Source organism: Sceloporus undulatus, chromosome 1 (genome assembly GCF_019175285.1).
Source record: "Sceloporus undulatus isolate JIND9_A2432 ecotype Alabama chromosome 1, SceUnd_v1.1, whole genome shotgun sequence".
Lineage (NCBI taxonomy): Eukaryota > Metazoa > Chordata > Lepidosauria > Squamata > Phrynosomatidae > Sceloporus > Sceloporus undulatus.
In genome coordinates this window covers 138654183-138676735 of record NC_056522.1, presented here as the reverse complement: position 1 = coordinate 138676735, position 22553 = coordinate 138654183, and the positions used below count along the sequence as shown (strand labels likewise).

At 40.0% G+C, this 22553-nt stretch overlaps 1 protein-coding gene across 1 annotated transcript in view; it reads right to left on the bottom strand.

Annotated features, from left to right (window-relative positions):
- Positions 1-14886: 14886 nt before the first annotated feature.
- Positions 14887-22553, bottom strand: part of MYOM2 (myomesin 2) — a 103570-nt gene continuing 95903 nt past the window's right edge. The window contains exons 33-37 of the mRNA XM_042446093.1: positions 19711-19874; positions 19359-19395; positions 19226-19248; positions 17473-17528; positions 14887-16054 (exon numbers count right to left, since the gene is read on the bottom strand). Of these exons, the coding sequence (XP_042302027.1) occupies positions 15701-16054; positions 17473-17528; positions 19226-19248; positions 19359-19395; positions 19711-19874 (634 nt within the window). The 3' untranslated portion in view covers positions 14887-15700. The remainder of the gene's footprint in view (positions 16055-17472; positions 17529-19225; positions 19249-19358; positions 19396-19710; positions 19875-22553) is intronic.

The window sequence follows — 22553 nt, the reverse complement described above, 5'->3', positions numbered from 1 at the left end:
TAGCAGGTCTTGTACAGGACATACAGCTTTGTTGTCTAGCAAATAAGAATGATCATAGGACCCATGGGAATGGAAAAGGGTTTACTGCTATCTCCCTATCTGTTGCCTGAGGTAGTTGACTCGCTTGCCCAATGGAGTAGGTCTGGATCTGCAAATCTGATAATATTAGTCTTTGTATCACAAAGCACTTGTGGTCAATTATTAGACTATTTTCTAAAGAAATATTTGCAATATGAATAGAAATCAGGAAATTCAAAGTCTGCCTATTCCATAGCACTATGAACATTCAAAAGTCTTTGAGCCTATCTAGTGAAGCAAATATAAACTGTCAGCCTTGCAGCGGCTGTACAAAACTTGTAACTTAAAAGATCCATAAACAGGTGAGGAAAATTTATATTTCAATAACTTCTAGAAAGAATCTATTATTAGTCCTCCTTGAAACTATTGCAGCATGCCCAAATTGCTTACGCTAACATAGACTGACAGTAGAGGAAGAGAAGCGATAAAGCAAAAGTTGGCATGCCATGATGCACCTAGGTTGTTTGTTTTTTTTTATTCAGGTGCCATGCTCCCCAAAAGCAACACATGGTAAGTAGACCATAGTGATCTTTCCACATCAGATCACATTGGGTTAGTTAAAAAAACAAAACAAAGAAACAACCAATAAGACCAAGACATCCTCACTGCCTAAAGTGAAACATCAGAATGGTGCTCTGTTTCTCAGGCAGGGTGCATACTGTCACAACGCACTCAATTTATGTTGACACCTAAGGCAGTACTTCTCCCTGTTCCTGGCAGCAAATATATTCTTGAAATAATAAAGTAAATAAGTAACCATCTTGTGCCCTTTCCTGACATTCTAAACCTGCTGCCTGAGGCAGCCACCTTATTCTCCCTGCTGGAGCTATTCCTCGCACACATTTAATCTCCTTAGATTATGCCATGGAATGAACAATGAGACTGGCCCAAGACATTTCACTGACTAAAGCAAAACAATGGTTTGCCATCTTTCAGATGTACACTGTCAGAAGACAGACGAGGTATTTTGACACCTAAGACAGTATTTCTCCCTTGTCCCTGGTTGTGGGTCATTCTTTTAACACATTTGGCTGAATATCACACCACACTATTATAGTGCTATCATTCCAAATGAACTGCTATGGTGGCCTCCTGTGGAATCCTGAAATATGCCGTTTAGGGAGGGACATTTAGAATTATCAGCCAAAGAGCTCTTAGGTTTCACAAAACTACAAACCCCAGAATGCCACAGAAGCAGCCAGAGCAGTTAACATGGAATAAAAGTACTGTAAATATGATATTGACTTTAATCTCCTTAAATTATTCTATAGAACAAGTATTTCTCAGCAGTGAGATTCTAGATCTGCTGCAGCCTATTCTAGAACCATGCCAGCCACCATTTCACCACCATGTTGCCATGCTCTTCTAGCTCATTGCTGTGGATGCTTGATGCCACATTGTGTCTGTGCTGGAAATGTTCTAAATTCATCACTGTGAAAAAGAGATGGGCATAAGGGATTTTTATTTATTTATTTATTTATTTTAAGGAGAACATGCAAAACCTCACCCAAGCTTACCCAGTGCTCATTCCCTTGTTTAGAATTATTTTACCATGTATGTACATAGAATGTAGCCCCCTAACTTCTTCATAATCCTCTTCAGTTCTGTTTCATAAGGGTGATGAGGACATGATTTGTCCTTCTATCATTATTCAAGGGCCTCTCATCCCAGCCCCATTCCTATGTCTGCAGCATTTGAGGATGCCTCCCTCTGTGACTACATATTTGAACAAGCAGGGCAGCACAGTTCTTGGTGGTTTTTCTGTTCTGTTTAATCAATTGTCTAATCAGTTCTCTGCCCTCCAAATTCTGCTGTACTGGATTGGAGCAATAGATAATCCTTCCTAGCCAAAATCCTTGAAACTGCCTTGGTAAATTGCCACTGCAGCAAAGTCTATCAGGTTCTAAGGGGAGGCAGGCAGGCATAAACTTTTATGAGGCTCAGTATTATTCTCGTCAGTTGTAGTTTTGTCAGGCCCTAAGAGGTTTATATTTGTGCCTTAAACAGCATGGATTTTATTTGCCAAGACAGCGAGCAAACATTTCCTGCTAGGATTGCCCTATTTTCTTCCAGTTCACCACAGATCTTCTGTGCACTGGTGTCTCTCTGGCTGCAGATGTTGCTTTCAGTTCTTTCGCTAGATTAATTTCAGCAAGTTTGTTGTAGCAATTATCTTCAGATGATAAAGGCCAAAGTTAAGATCTTGAAGTATATTTGGAAAGCTGGAAAAAACATACCCTGCTCTGACAGAAAACTCTGCAATACAATAGATAATACTTATCATCAAAAAGCAGACATCCAGGCAGGCAGCTTCTACGTGTGATAATGTGATCACACCAAGACAACTGAAGGGAGGATGTTGTTGTGCTGAAGGATAATTTCTGTAATAACGTTGGTTTTCTGTTAAAAACATTTCTCCCAGATGAATAGTCCTTTGATACTGCTAAAGGGGCTTTCCTGGATCTGGGCTTTGTAATTAAAACAAAATTAGTTCTTGTGCTTAACCAGGCAAAGTGGAATCTAAAACAGTAATAAGATTTCAAAGAAATGGAAAAGCTGTCGGCCAGTATTCTCACCCTGGCAAGCAGATTATTTACACAGCATTACAAGCAGAATCTCTCAGAGGAACTGATGAAACCAGATAACTTGGGGAGGACTGTATTCTAACATTTGCATAGGCAGAAAACAGTAATAGAACAGCATTCCCTAAACCAGGAAACTCCAGCTGTAATGCACTACAGATCCCATGATCTCCAGCTGATATGTTGGGGAGATGTTGCTTGTAGTCTGGCACATCTAAAGAGCAGTTGCTTGTGGGAGGCAGAGAATATGGTGAAAACTGGGACACATGTGCCAAGCAACATCAGAGTGGGGTCAAGATGGCAAAAGCTATTCATGAAGAAGAACACGTAAATGAGTACAGGCTGCAGCATTTTGCTTTTCCTTGAATTGACTAGTAAGTGTAAAACTCTGACCCATTCTTTTCTCTCCCCACTGCTAGCCAAGTAGAAACTACTTTTGCAGTTTGAACTCATTTGCAGCAATTGAAGCAGAGGACAAAGGGGGAAAATGGGAGTAGGAGAAAGAAACTGGGACATTTTAAGAACGGTTGTTGTCAAATATGGTGATGGTCTCCAACACACTGGGGAAAACCCTGCTAGTCCCCCATATTAGATACCTTATGAAGCACTGCTGTAGGTTGGATGCATTGTAATTTTCCAAGCTTCCATAAGCAACAAGGAAGCACAGCCCTTTAGGTACTCCCTTAGTTGGAAACAAAAAGAATATAGCTGATTTAACTTAATATTTTCCTCTGCATCTCAAAAATGATCTGTATCTACCCATTCTGCCCCTGGTGGGTGGGAGCTTTGAGATCTGTAGTTCATAAAAGCTACTTTTCCAAGCAGTTCCCAATGGTTCTGGATATATATGTGAATGAGATCAAACTGTAAAGGACAGACAGTTGTCAGCTCCTAGGTGTTTGCCATTTGTGTAAAATGCTCCTTCTTTTTGTGCACATTTCCTTTAATTCTGACTTGTGGGCCATAGAGTCTCGTGACATAGGAAACACTGTGGGCTCTTCTTGCAAGTGTACATTATGTGTTCGTTGATATGCAGGATGGATGACGCTATGGGCCAACGGATATAATAAAGAAGAATATAAGAGCCCTGATGGCACAGTGGTTAAATGCCAGTACTGCAGCCACTCACTCACAAACCAGAAGGTTGTGAGTTCAATACCAGCCAAGGGCGGGTTACAAACCGCCATTAGGGATGTCCTGAGGACGTCCCAGTTTGAAAAAGGAGCGTCTCTTCTAGACGCCCCTTACCCTATCACGGACTCAGTCCGTACAAAATGGCGGCGCCCTGTTCATACGGGCACCGCCATTTTGACGTAGCGGACGCTCTGCATCCGCACGTGGCACACCGGAAGTGATGGCGTGAGTGCGCCCTTTGGCACTTGCGGCGCCTCTTCCGAGGCCTGAGAAGGAGTGCGATTTCCGCACTCCTTCTCTGCAGTGTCCGGGAGCCGTGCCGTTTAAAGGCTGCGGTTCCCGGACGCTGCAAGCAGAGGCAGAGCCAGACCACTGCTTCTCAGCGGTCTGTAACGTGCCAAGGTCTCAAGCTTGACTCAGGCTTGCATCCTTCCAAGGTCGCTAAAATGAGTACCCAGATTGTTGGGGACAATTAGCTTACACATTGTAAACTGCTTAGGGAGTGCTTAAGTGCACTGATAAGCGGTATAAAAATGTACTTGCTATTGCTATTGCTATTCTGGAATTCCTCCCATCAAAGTGTATTGATTGTTGCCTTCATGTCATGGTCACTGGGGAGACATCCTAGGAGAGCAATGTTGTGATTAGGTGATGGGAACAGAATTGCCGGAAACCTGTGGAAGTGGCTATCAATCCTGCTGCATTACCTGTTGTCTCAGTCAATACTTTTTGGCTTTGATATTTTTATTTATTTATTTATTTATTTGAGTACTTATACCCTGCCCTTCAGCCCTAACAATTTTTAGGGCTTACAATTATTATTTTTAATTAGACGGTTCCCTGCCCTCAGGCATACAATCTAAAAAGACATGACACAAAAGGAGAAAGGAATGGTGGTGGGGAAGGTGATCAGGTCCAGCAGTTTTTCTCTCCCTCTGAGGCCTGGACCAAGACAGATGGACTGGAGGGAGGGCTCTTCTTAGTTCAGGCCAGGCCTGATGAAGCAGGAGGCCTCCCTCTCCCTCTGATGATGTAGATGGCAAAGGGAGGGCTCATCCGCTTACTGTATATTGGAACTGCATAGGGTCATCACTACATTTACACTGCTAAAATAGATAGCATCCATTGTTATAATAGGACCATAAGATTGTTCTTCTGACTCACAGGACAGATTTAAGTCCTTAAGAGAGTACTAAAAATAAATAAATAAAGCAATGGCTACAACCACCTGTTGACTAGGAGGCTTCTCTGCAGAAGGATGAGCTTCAACGATGATCCTCCTTGTGTATGTATGAGGTAGAAATACTGCATTTGTATTGAAGAGGCAGCTTCAGTCAGATGTTTTTTGAATCCAAGATGTGAGACACAAAAAGTTGATAATTATGCTAATTACTACAAAGTAATTTGTTCTGCAGTCACGCCAACAAATGTAGGATGAATGGAAAGGGCAGCACACTTGTCTAGATAAAGAGGGCATATTTATGAGTTTGCCTCCTAAAGATAAAAGCATGTCATTAAAGCTGTACATCATATTATTGTTTTGTCTGGTATGTTGTAGCAAGTAAATGGTCCAATGAATATAATCAAGAAGATTTCTTGTGCAGATAAGTGTGTGTGTGTGTGTGTGTGTGTGTATCTGTGTGTTATGTGTGTGTAACCAGGAAACAGATAATAGTCTAAATGAATACTATATTATTAGGATTTATTTTCTTTCAAAGCATGTTTTTCAAGCACAAATATAATTACAAGCCATTTAATAATAACAAAGTGTTATTGTATTATTTTCTATTTCACCTAAGAAAATCTCCACATCATGTATAGATGAATGTTCTCTTGCAGGCAGTGGACATCCATTTTTACAAATCTGGGATAGGAATACTGATGTCCCCAGTTTTAAAATGTTCTGTAGCATCATGATGAGAGTACTTTTAAATGGGCATGTGTCAGATACATTCCCCCTCTCCCAAAAAAAAAACCTCATCAACTGGTCGAACTGGGCCCTATGGGTTGTATGGTGCATGCAAACTTTAGCTTTTATAACCAATCTTTTTCTTCCTTCCTCCCTCCTGGGGTGGGAATGCCTGACCAGTGTGGGCTTTGCTCCATGGAACAACATGTAGTGGTGGTGGGGAGTGCGTTCCTGAAATTTGGTAGACAAATCTTCAACTAATACATCAGAAGGAAGGGAAGACATTGCAAGATGTTTTCCAGTCACCCAACCACACTATGCAACTCATTATTTTCACAGGCTGACAGATACCAACTCAAATAGGAAATGAAACACCGGTGTGATAGAAATAGGTCTAGGGCGACAGTAGCAGCAGAATATAATAATAATAAAAAGATCCAAAAAAGAAAGTTAAAAATGTGATTCAGGAGCTTCACTTTTTGTGATGCCAGTTTCCAAGTCAGTGTTCAATAGGATGTAACTAGAAAAATTATAATCTTTTAATCCATAAACATCATGATTGGGTAGAAATAAAGTTGTCCTTAAATTTAGTGTGGCAGTAAAAACCTGTTATTCTAAACTCTCTTTTTCTGTAGGGAACCATACAGCTATCCCATGCTTTTTCAGGTGGCTATAATTGAACCTGATTTAAACTTCCCTTTTTTATTTTATTGCCATTTTGGAACCATCTCCTACTTCCTTTAAAACCATCCCATCTCCTCCCTTCCTCCCCCAATTTAGGCTGTGTGCAAAAACATTTTACAATATGAACTTAGTGGCCATGCAAGATGTCTGTCACAGGTTTTAGTTATTGAAATGTCAGACTGACATTTTGAAACTTCCTTAAATTTTCCTTTTGAGGTAAATTAATACTACTACTTGAAGTAGTATGCCTTCAAGTAGTTGTGTGTTCTGTTGCTACATGTTGTTTTCAACTTACGATAACCCTAAATTGAACCTGATCCCAAATGCATGAATAGGTCTATTAAGCAACCACTCTTGTGAAAGTCTGACTTCCTTACCCCAAAAAACTTAGGAGTGAAGCAGATAGGCATCCAGGAGTGGCCAGAAGCCACTTCTGGCCTGATTGCCCTGTGGCCATGGCCAACACATGTCACAGCCCCAACGGCATCTCTTGCCGTTGTCCCAAATGGACCGCTGCAAGGAGTGGAAAAGATTCAGTCTTTTGGGGCCACCTTAGGCAGCCCAAACACAACCTCAGGACAGCTTACAGGCCCTCCGAGGGCATCAGTCATCTAAATACCCTCCCCTGGAGCGGCCATAAGCCATCCCTGTCTGCCCATCTGTTTCAGGCCTTAATTTCGATTTGCAAAGATATTTTACATGTAAAATGAAACAAGAACCACATGTTGACAAATCATAGAAGAAATACAGTAACAACGTTCATTTTATCTTTGGAGATAATTAATCCCTCATGAGCCAAAGCTCCTAAAGCACAAGAGGGAAGGATAATTGAGACTCAAATTGTTACATTCGACAACTTGGCAAAAGTCGATGCATCTAAATTTCTCTTGCATACACAAGAGGTTACACAGAGTGTATTCTTGGCATACTGGAAACTGGGAGACTTGATGCCCAGGAGCCACACACACTACTCCAATTCAATTGAATAGTTACTTACAACAGCTCCATCCAGAGTGAAAGGCTTTTCTTTCGATGAATACACAAAAACCTTGTTCAGACATGATTTGATCATGCAAGCCAATCACAATTACAATGGCTGTAAAATGTAGCAATGCTAACACCATTTGTCCTTCCAGCTGCATAATTACAGCCCAGATGTTGGGGCCTATAGTTTCTTGCACTGGGGTGCTAAAGTAAAATATGTAAAGGTCTACACTCTGGCAGTGGAAATTTCTATTGCTGCTTATAATGACCATTTACTGAGATTGTGTTGCATGCTACATTTATGTCATCTTCAGCACAAATCTCAGTGTCATAAAAGTCCTGTAATATCTCACAGACTGCATTTTGATTTCACCTAACGTGTATCATGCCAAGATGAATAGGCTGCATTATTGCAAAAAACCACCTGTTTCCTGGAAACTATAATTTGCTGGACCTGTCCTTGTCCCTGGCAGACATATAATGCTTTTAATAATCTCCTATTCCCTAAGTGATGTGTTTGCATCAAGACAATTGGATTGATATGAAAAGAGTTGGAAGGATGATTTTAAAAAAAAAAAACACGCACACACACACACACAACTTATTTTTATTTTGTTCTTTTGGTGCCACCTAGAGGCCTCATCACTATATTTAAGAATGCTGGAAAAAATGTTCCCTTTAACTGGTCCCCAAAAATCTCCTTTAAAAATAGTCTCCATGTTACATCCATAATCTGATATAACTGTTCTAGCAATCTTTTCACCACCTGTTTCATGGGGATGGCTCAATGTGTATTGGTGCCTGAAACAGCACAGCAAATCATAACCCCTACCTACCTACTCATGGAACATACCACCCAAAGCCAGACAAGTTGCTTTGGGCACAAGTTGCAAGAAATAACAAATTAAGAACTATTGACTGCCCTTTCATGACACCCATAAATAAAAGTCTGGAAACATTACCTGGGGGGGGGGGGACTACAGCATCCAGAATCCTCTAGCCAATATTTAGAAACTGTGGCAGGATACAGACCGCCCAAAAGGACTGTCTCCCGCCGCCCTGATTTGCTGCATGAGGGAGCTGCAGCAGACAAACCGCATGTCTCCCTCGTGCAGCAAAAAGGACCTTCAAAAAGCGGGTTCCTTCTGCGGCACGGTTGTGATACCTCAAGGCACCAATGGCACACTTGCAGCATCACAAGGGCGCCGAAACCATCACATCAAAATGGCGGCACCCGTATGTACAGGGTGCCGCCATTTTGATGCCCTCGTCATGTGCCAGGGGCGAGGGGCATCTGAAAGCACCGCCCCTCGCACATCACGACGGCGCCCCATAGGGCCCGTCTAGCCAGCGCCTATGGTCCAAAAAAGTAGCTTTACCAAGTTTAGTTGTTGTTGTGTGTTTTCAAGCCATTTTCAACTTATGGTGACCCTAAGAGAAACCTGTTCCCTTGGCAATATTTTTTCAGAGGAGGTTTGCCAGTGCCTTCCTCTGAAGCTGAGAATATGTGATCTTCCCAAGGTCACCCAGTGGGTTTCATGGCCAAGCTGAGAATCAAACCTTGGTCTCCAGAGCTGGTTCCTTACCTGAGCAGAGACTCAAACCCTGATCCCTGAACTCCACCACTCAAACACTATGCCACAGTGGCTGTATATGATGGCCAAAATGGTCTCCTCCCTTTCCTAGTAGGATGATTTGCATATATGGATAGTTTACATTATGCATCTATTTCCACTGAGCTGAAGAAACAATTTTAACCAAACAGGGGTCAAAAAACCTAACTTTGGCTGGAATCTTCTATGGCAGTTACAAATGCATAACCTAGAGTTACACACTTATGACTGTTATGTGTTCACATTGTGTCCTCCAGTCAGCACTTATTAGGGAGTAGCCACTGTGATCAATGGTGGAAGCAACTGGCTGATGGTCTCACCCACACACCTCATGCAAGCAATCTCTGTCCCCAGAGTGACTGGGGAACAGATCCCCATTGGTCATAATAGCTGCTTCATGCTGACCTAGTAAGCTTCCTGGTCAGGTCAGGAATCACTGTGTAGCACTATAAATATGGTGTTTATATTCATGTAAATTCCATACAGGTTTCTAGCCATTACCTGTTAAGAGTAAGTGATGGGTTTTAAAGCAAGGACTCATGAATTACAATCCACTTCCACAGCTACATTGAAAGGACAATCAAATTGTAGGAAATCTTGCACCTGTAAATTGTCCAGGTGGGGGAAATGACACAGGATTTAGCATGTCAGGCATACACAGTGTTTTAAAAGGCAGATCCTTGGAGGCGAGGAAGCCTTACAATGCTCTGCTAACACTACATAGCCAGAAGTAACCTCACTCATCACACAGCATAACTGGCTAACATCTTATCTGCCTCCTGCGAGAAACCAACTGTGCTCCTTTTCATGCTGGGAACTGCCTAGAAAAGCATAATAATAATAATAATAATAATAATAATAATAATAATAATAATAATTTCTACACAGAGCAGCTAACTCTGTAATGGGCTCCTAGATGGAGGAAAAGGAAGACTGAAACCCCAGTGACTACAATTTCCTGCAGCTTCATTGCCTTCAATAAGGCAAAATTGATTGACAAGACCAAGCCATAAAAGTATGCTTCAGTCTTCCACCCCATCTTAGTATATGGATTTTGATTAAAACAGAGTTGGATAACATGTGGCCCAAAGAATTCATATAACAATTCTTCATCACAGTTTTTCTTCCCTGCTTCACATTTTTCTTCCCCTCCTATTCCTTTTCCAAAAAAAGTTGTCTTTTAGTCACATCTCTTGAGTGGTGTCATCCAGGGGTTAGCTGTTGAAACCACAGAGATTGCCCACTGCTGAATACAACTAAACCAGAAAAATGTGTCATCAAAGATCCAGTTTGTTTCATATTTCTGTATGTGCAATTGTGATCTCACACCTGGCTGCATTCTCCTTACACAGGAGGGGCCTCTTCTGCAAGCTGGTCAAAAGGGTCTTTCCAACTCTTATGGGAAGGATGCCACAGCTCAGCAAATATAAACATCCCTTTTCCACCTTCTTGGCTTGAAGTGTTTTTATATCCCATAAGTTGACAGGCGACTTGAAAGCACATGCACACACCCATATTTTCACTGCTCCTTTCTTTGTTGTTGTTGTTGGCAAATTGTAATTATTCTCTGTGGGTCTGAGCAGATCCAGTTGTACTAGAGGGCTTAACTGTAAACAATAGATTTTTAAAGAATGTGTTCTGGGTAGAAACTAAAGGCAGCAATCAGTGGGCTTTTGATACAGTGTGATGCTTAGAATTCTGTTGTGCAGCTGCACAGTGGTGTCAAGAAAGTGAATTTGCTGTGTGAATTGTTCCAGGTTAAATTGCCTCTCTTGGAATCCTCTAGGAGTATGAAGTCACCTTTCAAATAGGCTGCTTCACATTTAAAAACAAATCAACCATATTTTTCACAATCAGGAATGGACCTGTGTGGACATATATCCCATGGACTCACATACAGTTTGGTGTTTTAATGTCTGCCATTAGCACAAACTTTAAAAACATAAAATAAAATTAAGCAAAAATTGCTGGGAAAAGCATATAACTGCTTATGATAAATCTTCATCCCTTGGAAAACAATGTTCCAGAAAGTGCTAATTTCTCTACTTCAGCAAAGGATTAAATGTCACCATAAATTCTTTCCCCTCTATGTGAAAGAAAACGGCTGCAGCTTAGTTAGCTAAAAAGTGCTAACTGAAGGCAGGGCTGCTGAGATGAGTCTAACCTTGTCTGCAGCTCCCAAGGATACATCTGAAAAACTGCCATAATGTGCAGTAATCAAAGACTCTGCTAAATATAACCTATGCAGTGCAAAATACCCCTGGCCCTAACCAACCACCCGACACATTCAAACAAATACCAAGAGAGAATTTTGTCTGTATTATATGCTACATTGATCAGCTCCAGTGTACCCTCTAACTGTCCCAGTTTGGCAGGGACACTCCCAGTTAATCCTCTGTCTCACCACTTTAAAAGCTGCTTTTTGAATGTCCCAGTTTCTTTCGTCTTCACTCCCTTTCCCTGTTGTGCTCAGCTTATTTCAACTGCTGTAAACAAAGTGCAATACTAGTTTGCACTCAATATTAATTCAGACACAGGGAAATTCTATCCCATTCTATTTAGGATCTCTACCATGCAGGTCCAATTCATGTTATCGAATGCCTTCTCTGCATCAGCAAAAATTACGGCTGTGCTGCCTTTTTCTCATTATCTTTATCTTATTATTCAATAACATCCAGCACCACTCTAATGTTATCTTTCATTTGTCTCAATGGTAAGAAGCCAGTCTGGTCTTCGTTTATGTATTCTTTAAAAATTTGTTTCAGCCTTTTTGCCAAAATGGATGCCACAATTTTACAGTCAATGTTTAATAGGAATATTGGTCTGTAATTACCAGTTTCTTTCTCATATTTGCCCTCTTTTAGAATCAATGCAATGTTAGAAGATTAGCACTTTTCCAGGTTTCCATTATTCCATTGTTTATCACATAATTCAATGTTTTCTGAAGTGGTAGCTGAATCTCTTCAAATTTCTTATAGTACCACACAGTAAATCCATCTGGATCAAGAGCTTTGTTCACTTTTAGTTTCCTTATCACCCGTACTACTTATTTTACACTGATCCTAAAGTCACTCCACTGGCTGCCTATTAGTTTCTGGGTGCAATACACGGTGTTGGTTATTATCTTTAAAACCCTACATGGCTGATTGTCTTGCTACAGAAGAGCAGGATATAACTAAAAGTTTTATTTATTTTTATTTTAAAATTCCACATTCAGTATTTTCTGTTGGTCTTCCATTATTTGGCCAAATCTCTATTTATGCAAGTATTGTTTTATAAGTTCTTGGTTCAGGTTGTTTTTTTTTTTTTTTTTGGTATAGTTTTGAATAAGTTCCTCTGTCAGTTTCTTATCCAATTGTTTTCTCAACCATTTCAAATGTTGATTTTTTTTGTCCTTTGTCGGATCATTATTTACTCTAGTTCTGCTTGTACTATCTCTCTTTCTAAATTTTCCATCTCTTGTTGATGCAGGCATTTAATTTCTGCTCCTCTTTGAAGCAAAATGCCTCGCATCACTGCCATGCTAAGCATCCCAAACAGTGGTACAGTGGTACCCCGGGATACGAATGCGCCGCCTTACGAAATTTCCGGGTTACGAAAAAAATCTATTTAAAAAAACTGTTCCGGGTTACGAATGTTTTTTCGGGTTACGAAAAAAAATTTGGTGCTTTTCGGCGCTATTTCACACCAAATCGCGGCTTTTCCCCATTAGCGCCTATGGCTTTTTCGGCTTACGAAGCCTTTCGGGTTACGAAAGCGGCGGCGGAACGAATTATTTTCGTAACCCAGGGCACCACTGTATATGTGTTTTGACTCATTTAGGAAATCAGTTTGACACCATCTGCCCCCAGAGTCAGAAAAATATATTGATTTACAAACAAGAACACTCAAATCTAGATCCCTTTTTAGTAAGGCCACCAGGAGTATGGTGGTTTTTGTTTGATCATTTCTCTTCAATTTTGCAACAACTCTCCACCCCTACATCCTGCATGTTTACCAAGAAGGACAGCAGAGGTGGTAAAAATGTCCCTCCCTCTAGAGGTTTCTGTTGCCTTTGTTGTTGTATGCCTTCAAGTCATTTCCAACTGATGATGACCCTAAGATGAACTTATCATAGGGTTTTCTGAGGTTGAAAGTGTGTGACATGCACAAGGTCATCCAGTGGGTTTCCATGGCTGAGTGGGGATTTGAACCCTAATCTGCAGAGTCATAATGAAACACTCAAACCACTGCACCATAATAGCTATTTATCTCTCAGCATCTACAGTGCTGCCACAATAGGACTAGGTGCAAGAAGCCCTGGAAATTTTACATTTCCAGGAAAAGACTGGAAAAGTTACTTCTTTGGACTACTGCTCCCAGGATTCTGCAGCCACCATTATGACCCCATGCTGGGTGGGTGGGAGATTCCCAGAGTTGTAGTTCAAAAGAATACATTTTCTGAGCTATGTTTCCAAGGGGCACAAATCCATAGTATAGAATAAAACATTCTAGAGAATGATGTCCTCATGTTCATGGTATAGAAACTGCAGTATTCTAGGTGCCAGAGACAGGAAAGGGGGGGAAGTGTATCTTTAAATCCTTGTCACTGTCATCCTTTCTACCCCCAGATGAGCAGAAAAGAATGGAAAGAGAAAGGGACGGGAAGGATTTCTTCTTCAGCTCAGTTCAGAATTCAGAATAAAGAACTCTTAAGGCCAAGAAAGCAAGCATTATGAGCTGCTGGAGTTCATATTCTAAATTACAAACAGTAGCAGCATTGCTTATTTTAACCACCTTAAACATCATAAATACTAAAGTATGGGCAAGGATAGCTTTTGTTTTGTTTCATTGGACATTCATTTACTGCCCTTCAACTATCCTCAGGAGTGTCAGCTTCCAAATTTAAAAAGATCAAAATGAAAATACAATGAACCACACCGTGAAAACATCCAAGCAAAACACAGTGGTGAAACAACATTATTCACTTTGTTTGTTTACAAAGAAGGTAAATTAAATGATCATGTAACCTAGAACAGTCACACTGATACTGATGGTACTGGACCAAAGAAAACGATAGTGGATTATCCACCTCAAAGATTAAATTTACATGTTGTCATATTGTGATTATCCATCCAGGGTTTATAAATGGTATTCTCTATCTAGTTACTCAGTGGTTTTCAGAGATGAGAGGCTGCTTTGTCTTTTTCCCTGCTGAGCAATAATTTCCATACATGGGGAGGGGGGAGTCGGGTGTTAAGGCAGTAGCCCTTAAAATTAGTTCCAACTATCATAGTTTCTGGAGTATTCTACTCTGGCATAAGTAATAACCTAAATCTTAGGAAGAGAGATGAAGACAGAAACAATCTCGGATCCAGCACAGTCCCTATAAATCCTTAACTAGGCAGGATCTGCAAACTCAGGTCAACATGTGAAACTGAGAAGTCAGCTCTCTGCAAGCCACATATGAACACATTTGTAGATTCTTGGTGCCACCTGAGTGATAATTCCATGGAAGAGTACTATTTCAGTGTCTTCTCTAGCATTTTACCCACTGAAATGATGCCTCTGCAAGTGGCAACATTTTGCAGAATTGTGGTTAGTGCCCATAATACAAATAAAGAGAGTTATGATTTTGTGTTCTTGAGAAAGACCCAATTTGGAAGTAAAATGAGCCTAGGGAAATACTAAATGGCAAAGGTGTCTCCTCTTTAACTGCTTGCTGACCACACCATAAAGTGTAAAATTAAATGCTACTAAGGGCCATAGAGTGACTATGATTAACCATAATTTGTTTTCTTTATTGTAAATCCATTGTCCGCATGCTACCAGCTGTGAAATTGTGCAATAAGCCATAATTAAACAGTAAAAGAGAGTAAACAGAACTAGTTAAGGGTAATTGGGTGCAGTGAGGAACACAAGGTGACTTTTCAAGTTTTTATTAGCACAAAGCAGGGGGAAACAAACAAACAGTGAAACCAATGGCTTAAACAAGTCAAAGGTGATGATAAAATGGTACCAAAGGTCAGTTTGCACTAAAAAGTAGCAATTATGCAAAGGGGAACTTAGAAGGTCATTCCTTTTTCAGTTCATCTGATTTTTCTGAGGCTGCAATCTTGCATAGGAGTGCATCACTGTAGCCCATTGGAGTTCGGTGGGGTTTTAACTAAAGCACTGAGTGGGGTTTTAACAAAAGCACTGAGAATAATCTCAGATTAAGAAGCAATATTTCCTTTTTTGTAACTAATTTGTCTTGCTATTGCAGGCCAGGATCTAATGGGGTACCTCCCCTGACTGAGCTGCTTCCATCATCAAAACCATGTGGGGTGAAACTTCCTCCCCCTACATTCCCCTATATCTGGAGGGGAACGAGACTCTCACCAGAGCCAGCTTTCTGGCAGGGGGTTTCATCATAGTAGCAACCAACTGCTAGGACAATGCTGGATATAGGCCACAGTTGCAGTAGGCAGAGTTGCACCCCATGGATATAATAATGAGTGAACAAAATATAAGTTAATGACAGCTGCCACTGTAATGATCTTTTGTTTTTGGCAAGCTGAGTAACATTTCTCTTCCTAATGATGTGATTGCATATGGAGGTGGTATTGTGAGACAAATGAGACTCTGGCACACACTTCAAAAAGCCTAACTATTCCTTTGACATTGTCAGTTATCTATTTAAGAAAAACTACAGGGGGAAAAAAAGAACTACAGCTTCACCCACCCCCTTTCCAAATCTACTTCTTGCTACTTTTCCCAGCTTTATCCTTCTTGGAGGATTCTTGAACTGGTTCTGGAGGTATTGGTTTAATTCTACTACTTCCTGCAGCAGGTTTAACTTCTGGCACCTCTTCGCCATGTTTATAAACACTTATGGTCACATCCACCATCTCGCCACCATACTTGTTCTTGACGTTGATGCTGTACTTCCCTGAATCCTCCGATGCCACACCTTTGATTACCAGACTGGCATATTTTCCTTGCTCCAGCTGAACTACATAGTGGTCATTAAGTTCAAGCTCCTTGTCATTCTTGAACCAAACCACTTCAGGGTCAGGATTACCAAACACCGTGCAGGTCAGATTCAAGGTCTAGGAATGCAAGGCAAGAAAGTACAGTAAATTGGACACTGTCTCTCTTTAATAGTTTGGAACAGAATTATGCCAACAAAACAACATTGGCTCTGATTCTAAGGCACAAAGAACAGAAAGGCAATGAATGCACAGAAGTTTTCCACATCTTTTCTGCTTACGCCCTTGTGAAAACAAGAGGCTTTCTGATGTATAGGGGACAGCTGGGTGAATGGGAATCATTCTAAATTAGAATATGCCTTTACCTTAGTTTGGGTGACCTTTCCCTCTCACCCCACCCCACTGTGCCCCACTACACACTACTTTGAAAAGTCACCTGGACCCCTGGAAAGGTTTGTGGGGCAGGATATACAGGAAGCTGTACTGGGAAATATTTTTTTTAATGTAAACATTGCTATTTTTGAAAAACCTGCTTAAAACTTATGAAGAACCTCTCCATTTCTCTTCTTTCACAGTTTCTGTTTCATGTGTGCTTTTTCTCCTGATCATCTGCTGTTCTGTTGCCTTTCTGAGTTATTTGAAAGAACATTGCCTTTTTCAGCCCTGTCACTGTGAGCTAATGTATAAGCTATACACATTAAAGACATTTTAAAAGATTGGAATAATGTATATGTTAGGCACATTAAATAATAATCCCCCTGCTATGTGATGACATAAATGAACACCTGGCTTTAAATGCCACTGGGGAATTGAAAGGCTTCTTTTGTAAGTTTGTTATTGTACACTAATATGCATGCTCTTGCACATTAAAAGTCTCTTTTCAACAGTCATTTCCTGTGAGCTAATACGCATCCAGAGACTTTTTATGCCTTAATGCTGTCCACTGATTTTGATAAAAGCATGGATGTTTTTACAATTCCCCCATCCCTCAGGAAACTTTCCATGCCTTTCTCGTGCCTTCTTTTAATTCTTACCTCCAACAAAAAGTGTGTGTGTGTGTGTGTGTGTGTGCGCGCGCGCGCGCTTTCAAAGGATCAGAACAATATTTGTGAAACTTGTTCCTGTCCTACATCTCAGATCTTTATGAGATACATCTTGATATTAAAATGCATGGCAGATTCATTCCTTGCCAGGAACAAGTTCCACAGCCAATTGCTGTGAGGCTGCACAAAAGTGAAAGATTGGAGCAAATTGAATTTTACCTGAAGAACAGGATAAAAAGACTGGGTTAGTGGGACTGTAGCAATGCTAGACCACTGCACTGCCCCAAGTGTGGTCCAATGGCATTATTTGTCCACAGCTTGTTCCCACATGCTGCTTTGTCAGCAGAATGCAAGATGTGAACAGTGTCCTATGTGTCGATAGTAATGCTTTGATAATAAACCAAACATTAAACCATTCAAAAGTTTCCTTACTTTTTTCCACCAGTGATAATTCACATCTAGCCAAGATAACCACACAGTGTGTTTTAGCTTTACCTTGCCTTCCATTATGGTTACGACATCAGGTAATCCACCAATCACTTTACCACGATCTATTGGTATAAAAACAAAGAATGTATGACATATCAATTGCCAGTGAACTCCGGCCAGAGTACAGCAGGCATGCAAAATCTTGTCTCCTCAAAGAGTTCACCAATCTACTAAACGATTGCTTTAAATGTTGAGACAAAGAAGTCTTTCATCACCAGTTACTCCAGCAAAGAATCTTATGGGGAAAAAACTATGAACTCTGCATGCAGCTTTAGCCCTTGAGTATATAAACCAAATTAAATACAATCTATTCTGCAACATTTTAATCCACTGTTTCATCGATTTACAAAATATAGTGTACTCCAAATACTATGAGACAAGATTTCTGAGAGACAGAAGTTGGAAAGAGGGAAAAGTAAGTGATTTTGGCATGTGTGTGTGTGTGCCTTGAAGTCACCTGTCAACCTATGGCTACCCCATGAATTTCATCAACCAACAGGTTCCTCCTTTCTCTTTACAACTCTCAATTTCTCCTCAAAACACACTCAGGAGTGGGGTTGGAAAGCACCCACCCAGGCAGGTTTTCAGGCAGTGCTGAAAGCCATGGCAGTGGCAACATCCTCTCATGCTAGTAGTCCGATTGTAATATGGCACTGGATTTAAGCCTGAATATATGGATTTGATCATCTCTTGTTTTGCAAGATATTTGTTTGTTAGTGGAGCTGAATTAGAATGAGCCACTATTATCATTTAATGTTTTGCTGAGCAGTGTAACGTTGACACATCTAATTATTAAGGGTTAATTAGAATATCACTGTCTTATTTTAATAAGAAGTTATTTATTTATTTATTTATTTATTTATTTAAAATCAATCAGTTAATTCATTAATTAAAATAAGGCAAAAATATAACTTACTTTCAATTGTTATTTCATTACCTTAATGGTTATACTATAATAGTACAAAAAATAAATCCAGTCTCTTTATTTGGGACACAGTTGCTACCATAAAGTAAAGTAAAGTCCTCATTAAACCTGTGAGCAGATATTGGGGGGGAAAGTGCATAAATCTAAATATCAGACACCCCTGACATTTTTATACCACAGGAGCTACCTAGTCTTCATCTATGGATTTGGCAGGTCCTGCTTATATACAGAGCACCTGCGCTATAGGCAGGCACCTCATACATGGCTTCCAGCTTACACAGAAGCCGTGTGAAGGGAGAGTGAATGGCACATGCCCATGTGGCACATGCGCTCTCCCGTGACATGAGCACGAGCCCCATTCAATCCAGATGGATCCAAATACAGTGTAGGCTATATTTCAAAGAGAAAGGAACTAGCAAAACTACATCTGAGTATTCCTTATCTAAAAGAAAACTCTATGAAATTGATGGGGTTGCCATAAGTCAACTGGTGACCTGAAGGCATATACACATACACATTAACTGTAGAGACACAGTGCATTTGTTTACAACCCTACTGTTAGTAAACAAAGCAAAACAAAACAAAAAAACTGATGGAAAGCACCATATGTGTATATCTGTTTCCTTTGTAACCAGATAACCAGAATCAGAGATTGTCACACCCTAAAATGGCAGGATGAGGTACTTCCCCAGCTCATATGACAAATAACTAATAACTAGAATACTACAAAACAACTGATTCCTAGAATACTAGCATTGTAGAATATACAGAATACTACAATACTAATAAAATACTATTACTATCTAATATGGTAACTGTAAATAATTTACTTACTCTTCTCAGCAAAAGCTGCAGCCCTAAAGTCAGGAGGAAATGAAACAAACAAACAAAAAGTTATCAGATAATAGTGACACTGATATCCAAGATAAAATAGTTGCAATATATTGTTTTTCTAAGTAAGACTTACTTGAGTCTCTGGAATTCTGCAAACGCATCATCATATGCTAAAAGAAACATTTTTGAGCATTATAAATTTGCCTCATGATCCAGCACAAATACTGTCAGACATACGTATATATTTTTTTCTTCTCTATTTTTTTAACTTATGATATGGCAGAGAAACTTCAGATAAAACTAAATCAGGGGGATCAAAGTCAGCCTAGTGAGAAGAGTTATAGAATGAATGAAACTGGAGCTCTCTCTCAACATGGTTGGTGAAAAATAAGCATTTGTTTTTTAAAAAATGCCAAATGGTAATTTCTTTACTGTATGGCAGCCCACCTTTACAACAGATAAATAGTGCTGCTAAAGATTCCTACCTTGCCCAGATAGATCTATCGTCCGCTTATAGGCTTCCTTGCCATCAAACAGCTCGAAGGTGTATTTCCCTTTATCCTTTTCTGTAGGCTCACAAATCTGCATCCAGGCAATTTCATCACTCCCTCCAATCCTCATCTTTTCACTAGAAGAAATCTTAGACTCCCTAGGAAAATAAACACAAGAAAAATTCAATGTATGGTTGCACAATTCCTGTAAAGGTTATCCCCATGCCATGAGGATAAGGGCAAGTCTTATCACTAGGCAGAATGAGACACTAGTCTTAGGCAGTGTATGTGGGCTGTCATGAAAGGGAAGTAAATTGTTACTTACGTAATGTGCTGTTGAGATATTTTTACTGTCAGAGATGGGGAGAGGTGCTAGTGGCATATTGTGCCTCATGTTCTAAAATAACTCGGCTGGCTTTGGGTACCCCATACCTTGCCTTGGATAGGGATATCATTTGTTGTTCCAGCCCAGACATCCAAAGTTCTTAGCATGGCCCTCAAGGGATGGATGGATCTGTCAGTTTTGGTTTCTCTCCATTTCTCGTTTTCCCTATTTTGAGTTCATTCTGTCCTATTTCCACATGAAAGCCACATGGAAATTTGTAAAAGTCATCAGGCTTTTAGAAATTGACCACAATGGCCCTTTACTGGTGTGCTGAGCTGTTTTCTTGATTTTGTTAAATATGGACTTTTATATGGCCTTTTGATGAATTTTAAGTGGTTTTATGTTTACACGTGGTTTAATTGTTATTTGACATTTATCTCTTTTTACTGATGTTTTTGTATAGTTTTTAATCTGTACTGTTTTTAACAGGTTTTAAGATGCCTTGTGCCCCATCATTGGGGAAAAGGCAGAATATAAATGAATAAATGGAGGAGGAGGAGGAGGAAGCAGCAGCTGAACATAATTTCATAATTACTGAACATTTCTTTTCTTTTGGAGATGAACTTTTGATGCACACCCATCCTTTTTTCTTTTCTTGCAAGCCAATGACTTCTCCTTCTTTCATTCTGACTTTATTATTTATTTATTTCTGATCTGTTCATATTTCAGGTTAATAATCTACATGCATCTTAAAACTATTTTCCCCCTCACAGAAAGAACATCTGTCACCTAGGGAGGGTTCTATTACTTCTGCTATTTATCATTTATAGTGCTTTCAAGATGTGTGTGGCATTTTCAGAGTAAAGTAAGAAGCAAAGTGAGGGGGAGTGACAGCAAGGGAAAGGGAGAAGAGGACATGAAAGACAACCCAACAGGAAACCAAGCAAAAGGAGGTATAGGTAGGATTAGATTAGTCAACATTTTGTGAGCAGAAACAGAAAGGGAAGATAGGCAGAGCAGGAAAATAAGCCTTCCAACACAGTACCAGACTATATGTATGTGTTGCATTGTGTATTATATGGACTTCATTTATCTATAATGGACACTGTGAAGAGAAAACTGAGGGGTGATCCGACTGCATGCTTTAAATACCTCAAGGGCTGCCACAGAGGAGGCAAGCAGGTCTGTTCTCTACAGAAATACTATCCAAAGATATAGCCATGTTAGTCTGTAGAATCAGTATGTAGAGAGATTTTGAGACTAACTGAAGGAAAGAATTTGGCAGCATGAGCTTTCGTAGACTTCAGTCTACTTCCTCAGATGTAATCTATTGTTTATCTGTTATACATTTGTTCTATTTTTGTTCTAGTAGTATCCTATCAGAGATTTTGTGGTTTAGTAGCTGCCCCAAAGGGTAGGACCAGGTCTAATGGTTTGAAGTTACAGGAGGGTAACTTCAGCTTCAACTGAACATTAGAAGGTACTTCTTGACAGTGAAAGCAGTTCAGCAATTGAACCAATTGCCTAGAAAGGTGGTGGGTCTCCTTCCGTGGACATGTTCAAAAAGAGGCTGGACAGCTATCTGCAGGTCAGGGGATGCTTTAGCTAGAGATCCTGGACTGAACAGGGAGTTGGACTCTGTGGCCCATGAGACCCCTTCCAACTCTATGATTCTATGAAACTATGACTATAACTTCACTAAAATGCTATGTTGCTACAGCAGTGGCTTGTGGCTGATGCAAACAAAGGTTCTGTCTACCATGCTGAAGCTTCAGGGTTCACTCTCCACTATCCTCTGGTATAGCTGGGAATGACTCCTGTCTGAAATGCTACAGAGCTGCTGTTAGTGCAGACAGTTCTGATATATAGACAGTCAGTATATGGCAGCTTCCTATTATGGTCCTATGTGAAGAATGGAAGCATGTTGTCTAATGACTACAGAGTTAAGAGACAACATGAAAGAGGATATAATTGCCTTAACTAGTAGGAGATCACTCAAACAAAAGTGAGTCCAGGATTAGGGGTCCCTTCTCAGTCAACTAACTGATGAGTATAACTGCTTAGTTTTCTGACTGGGTTTCTGAGAATAGCCCCCTACTTTTAGCTGGACTGGAAGGGAGCTTTTAATGCAAGTCATCTTGAAGGATGGACCAGCTGGACTGGAAAAGTAAATTCTTGCATCTGTGTGAGCACCCTCTAAATCAGTGTATTAAATATATATAACCAATATATTCCTCTCAACTTGTAAGCTGACTCAAGTTCTGGTGAAGTTAGAAATACGATATGGTTAACCTTTACAAGAACATGTGATGTTTCAAGACTTTTTAAATCCCAATAAACTTTTCAATTTTTTAAAAAACTTGTAACACACTTTAACCCTTTCTCTTTTTCTTTTTTTTTTACTATTTTAAGGAATTTGGTATTATTTACCAAATGGAAGCTAGTGGCTCAATAATAATAATAATAATAATAATAATAATAATAATAATAATAATAATAATAATTTTATTTG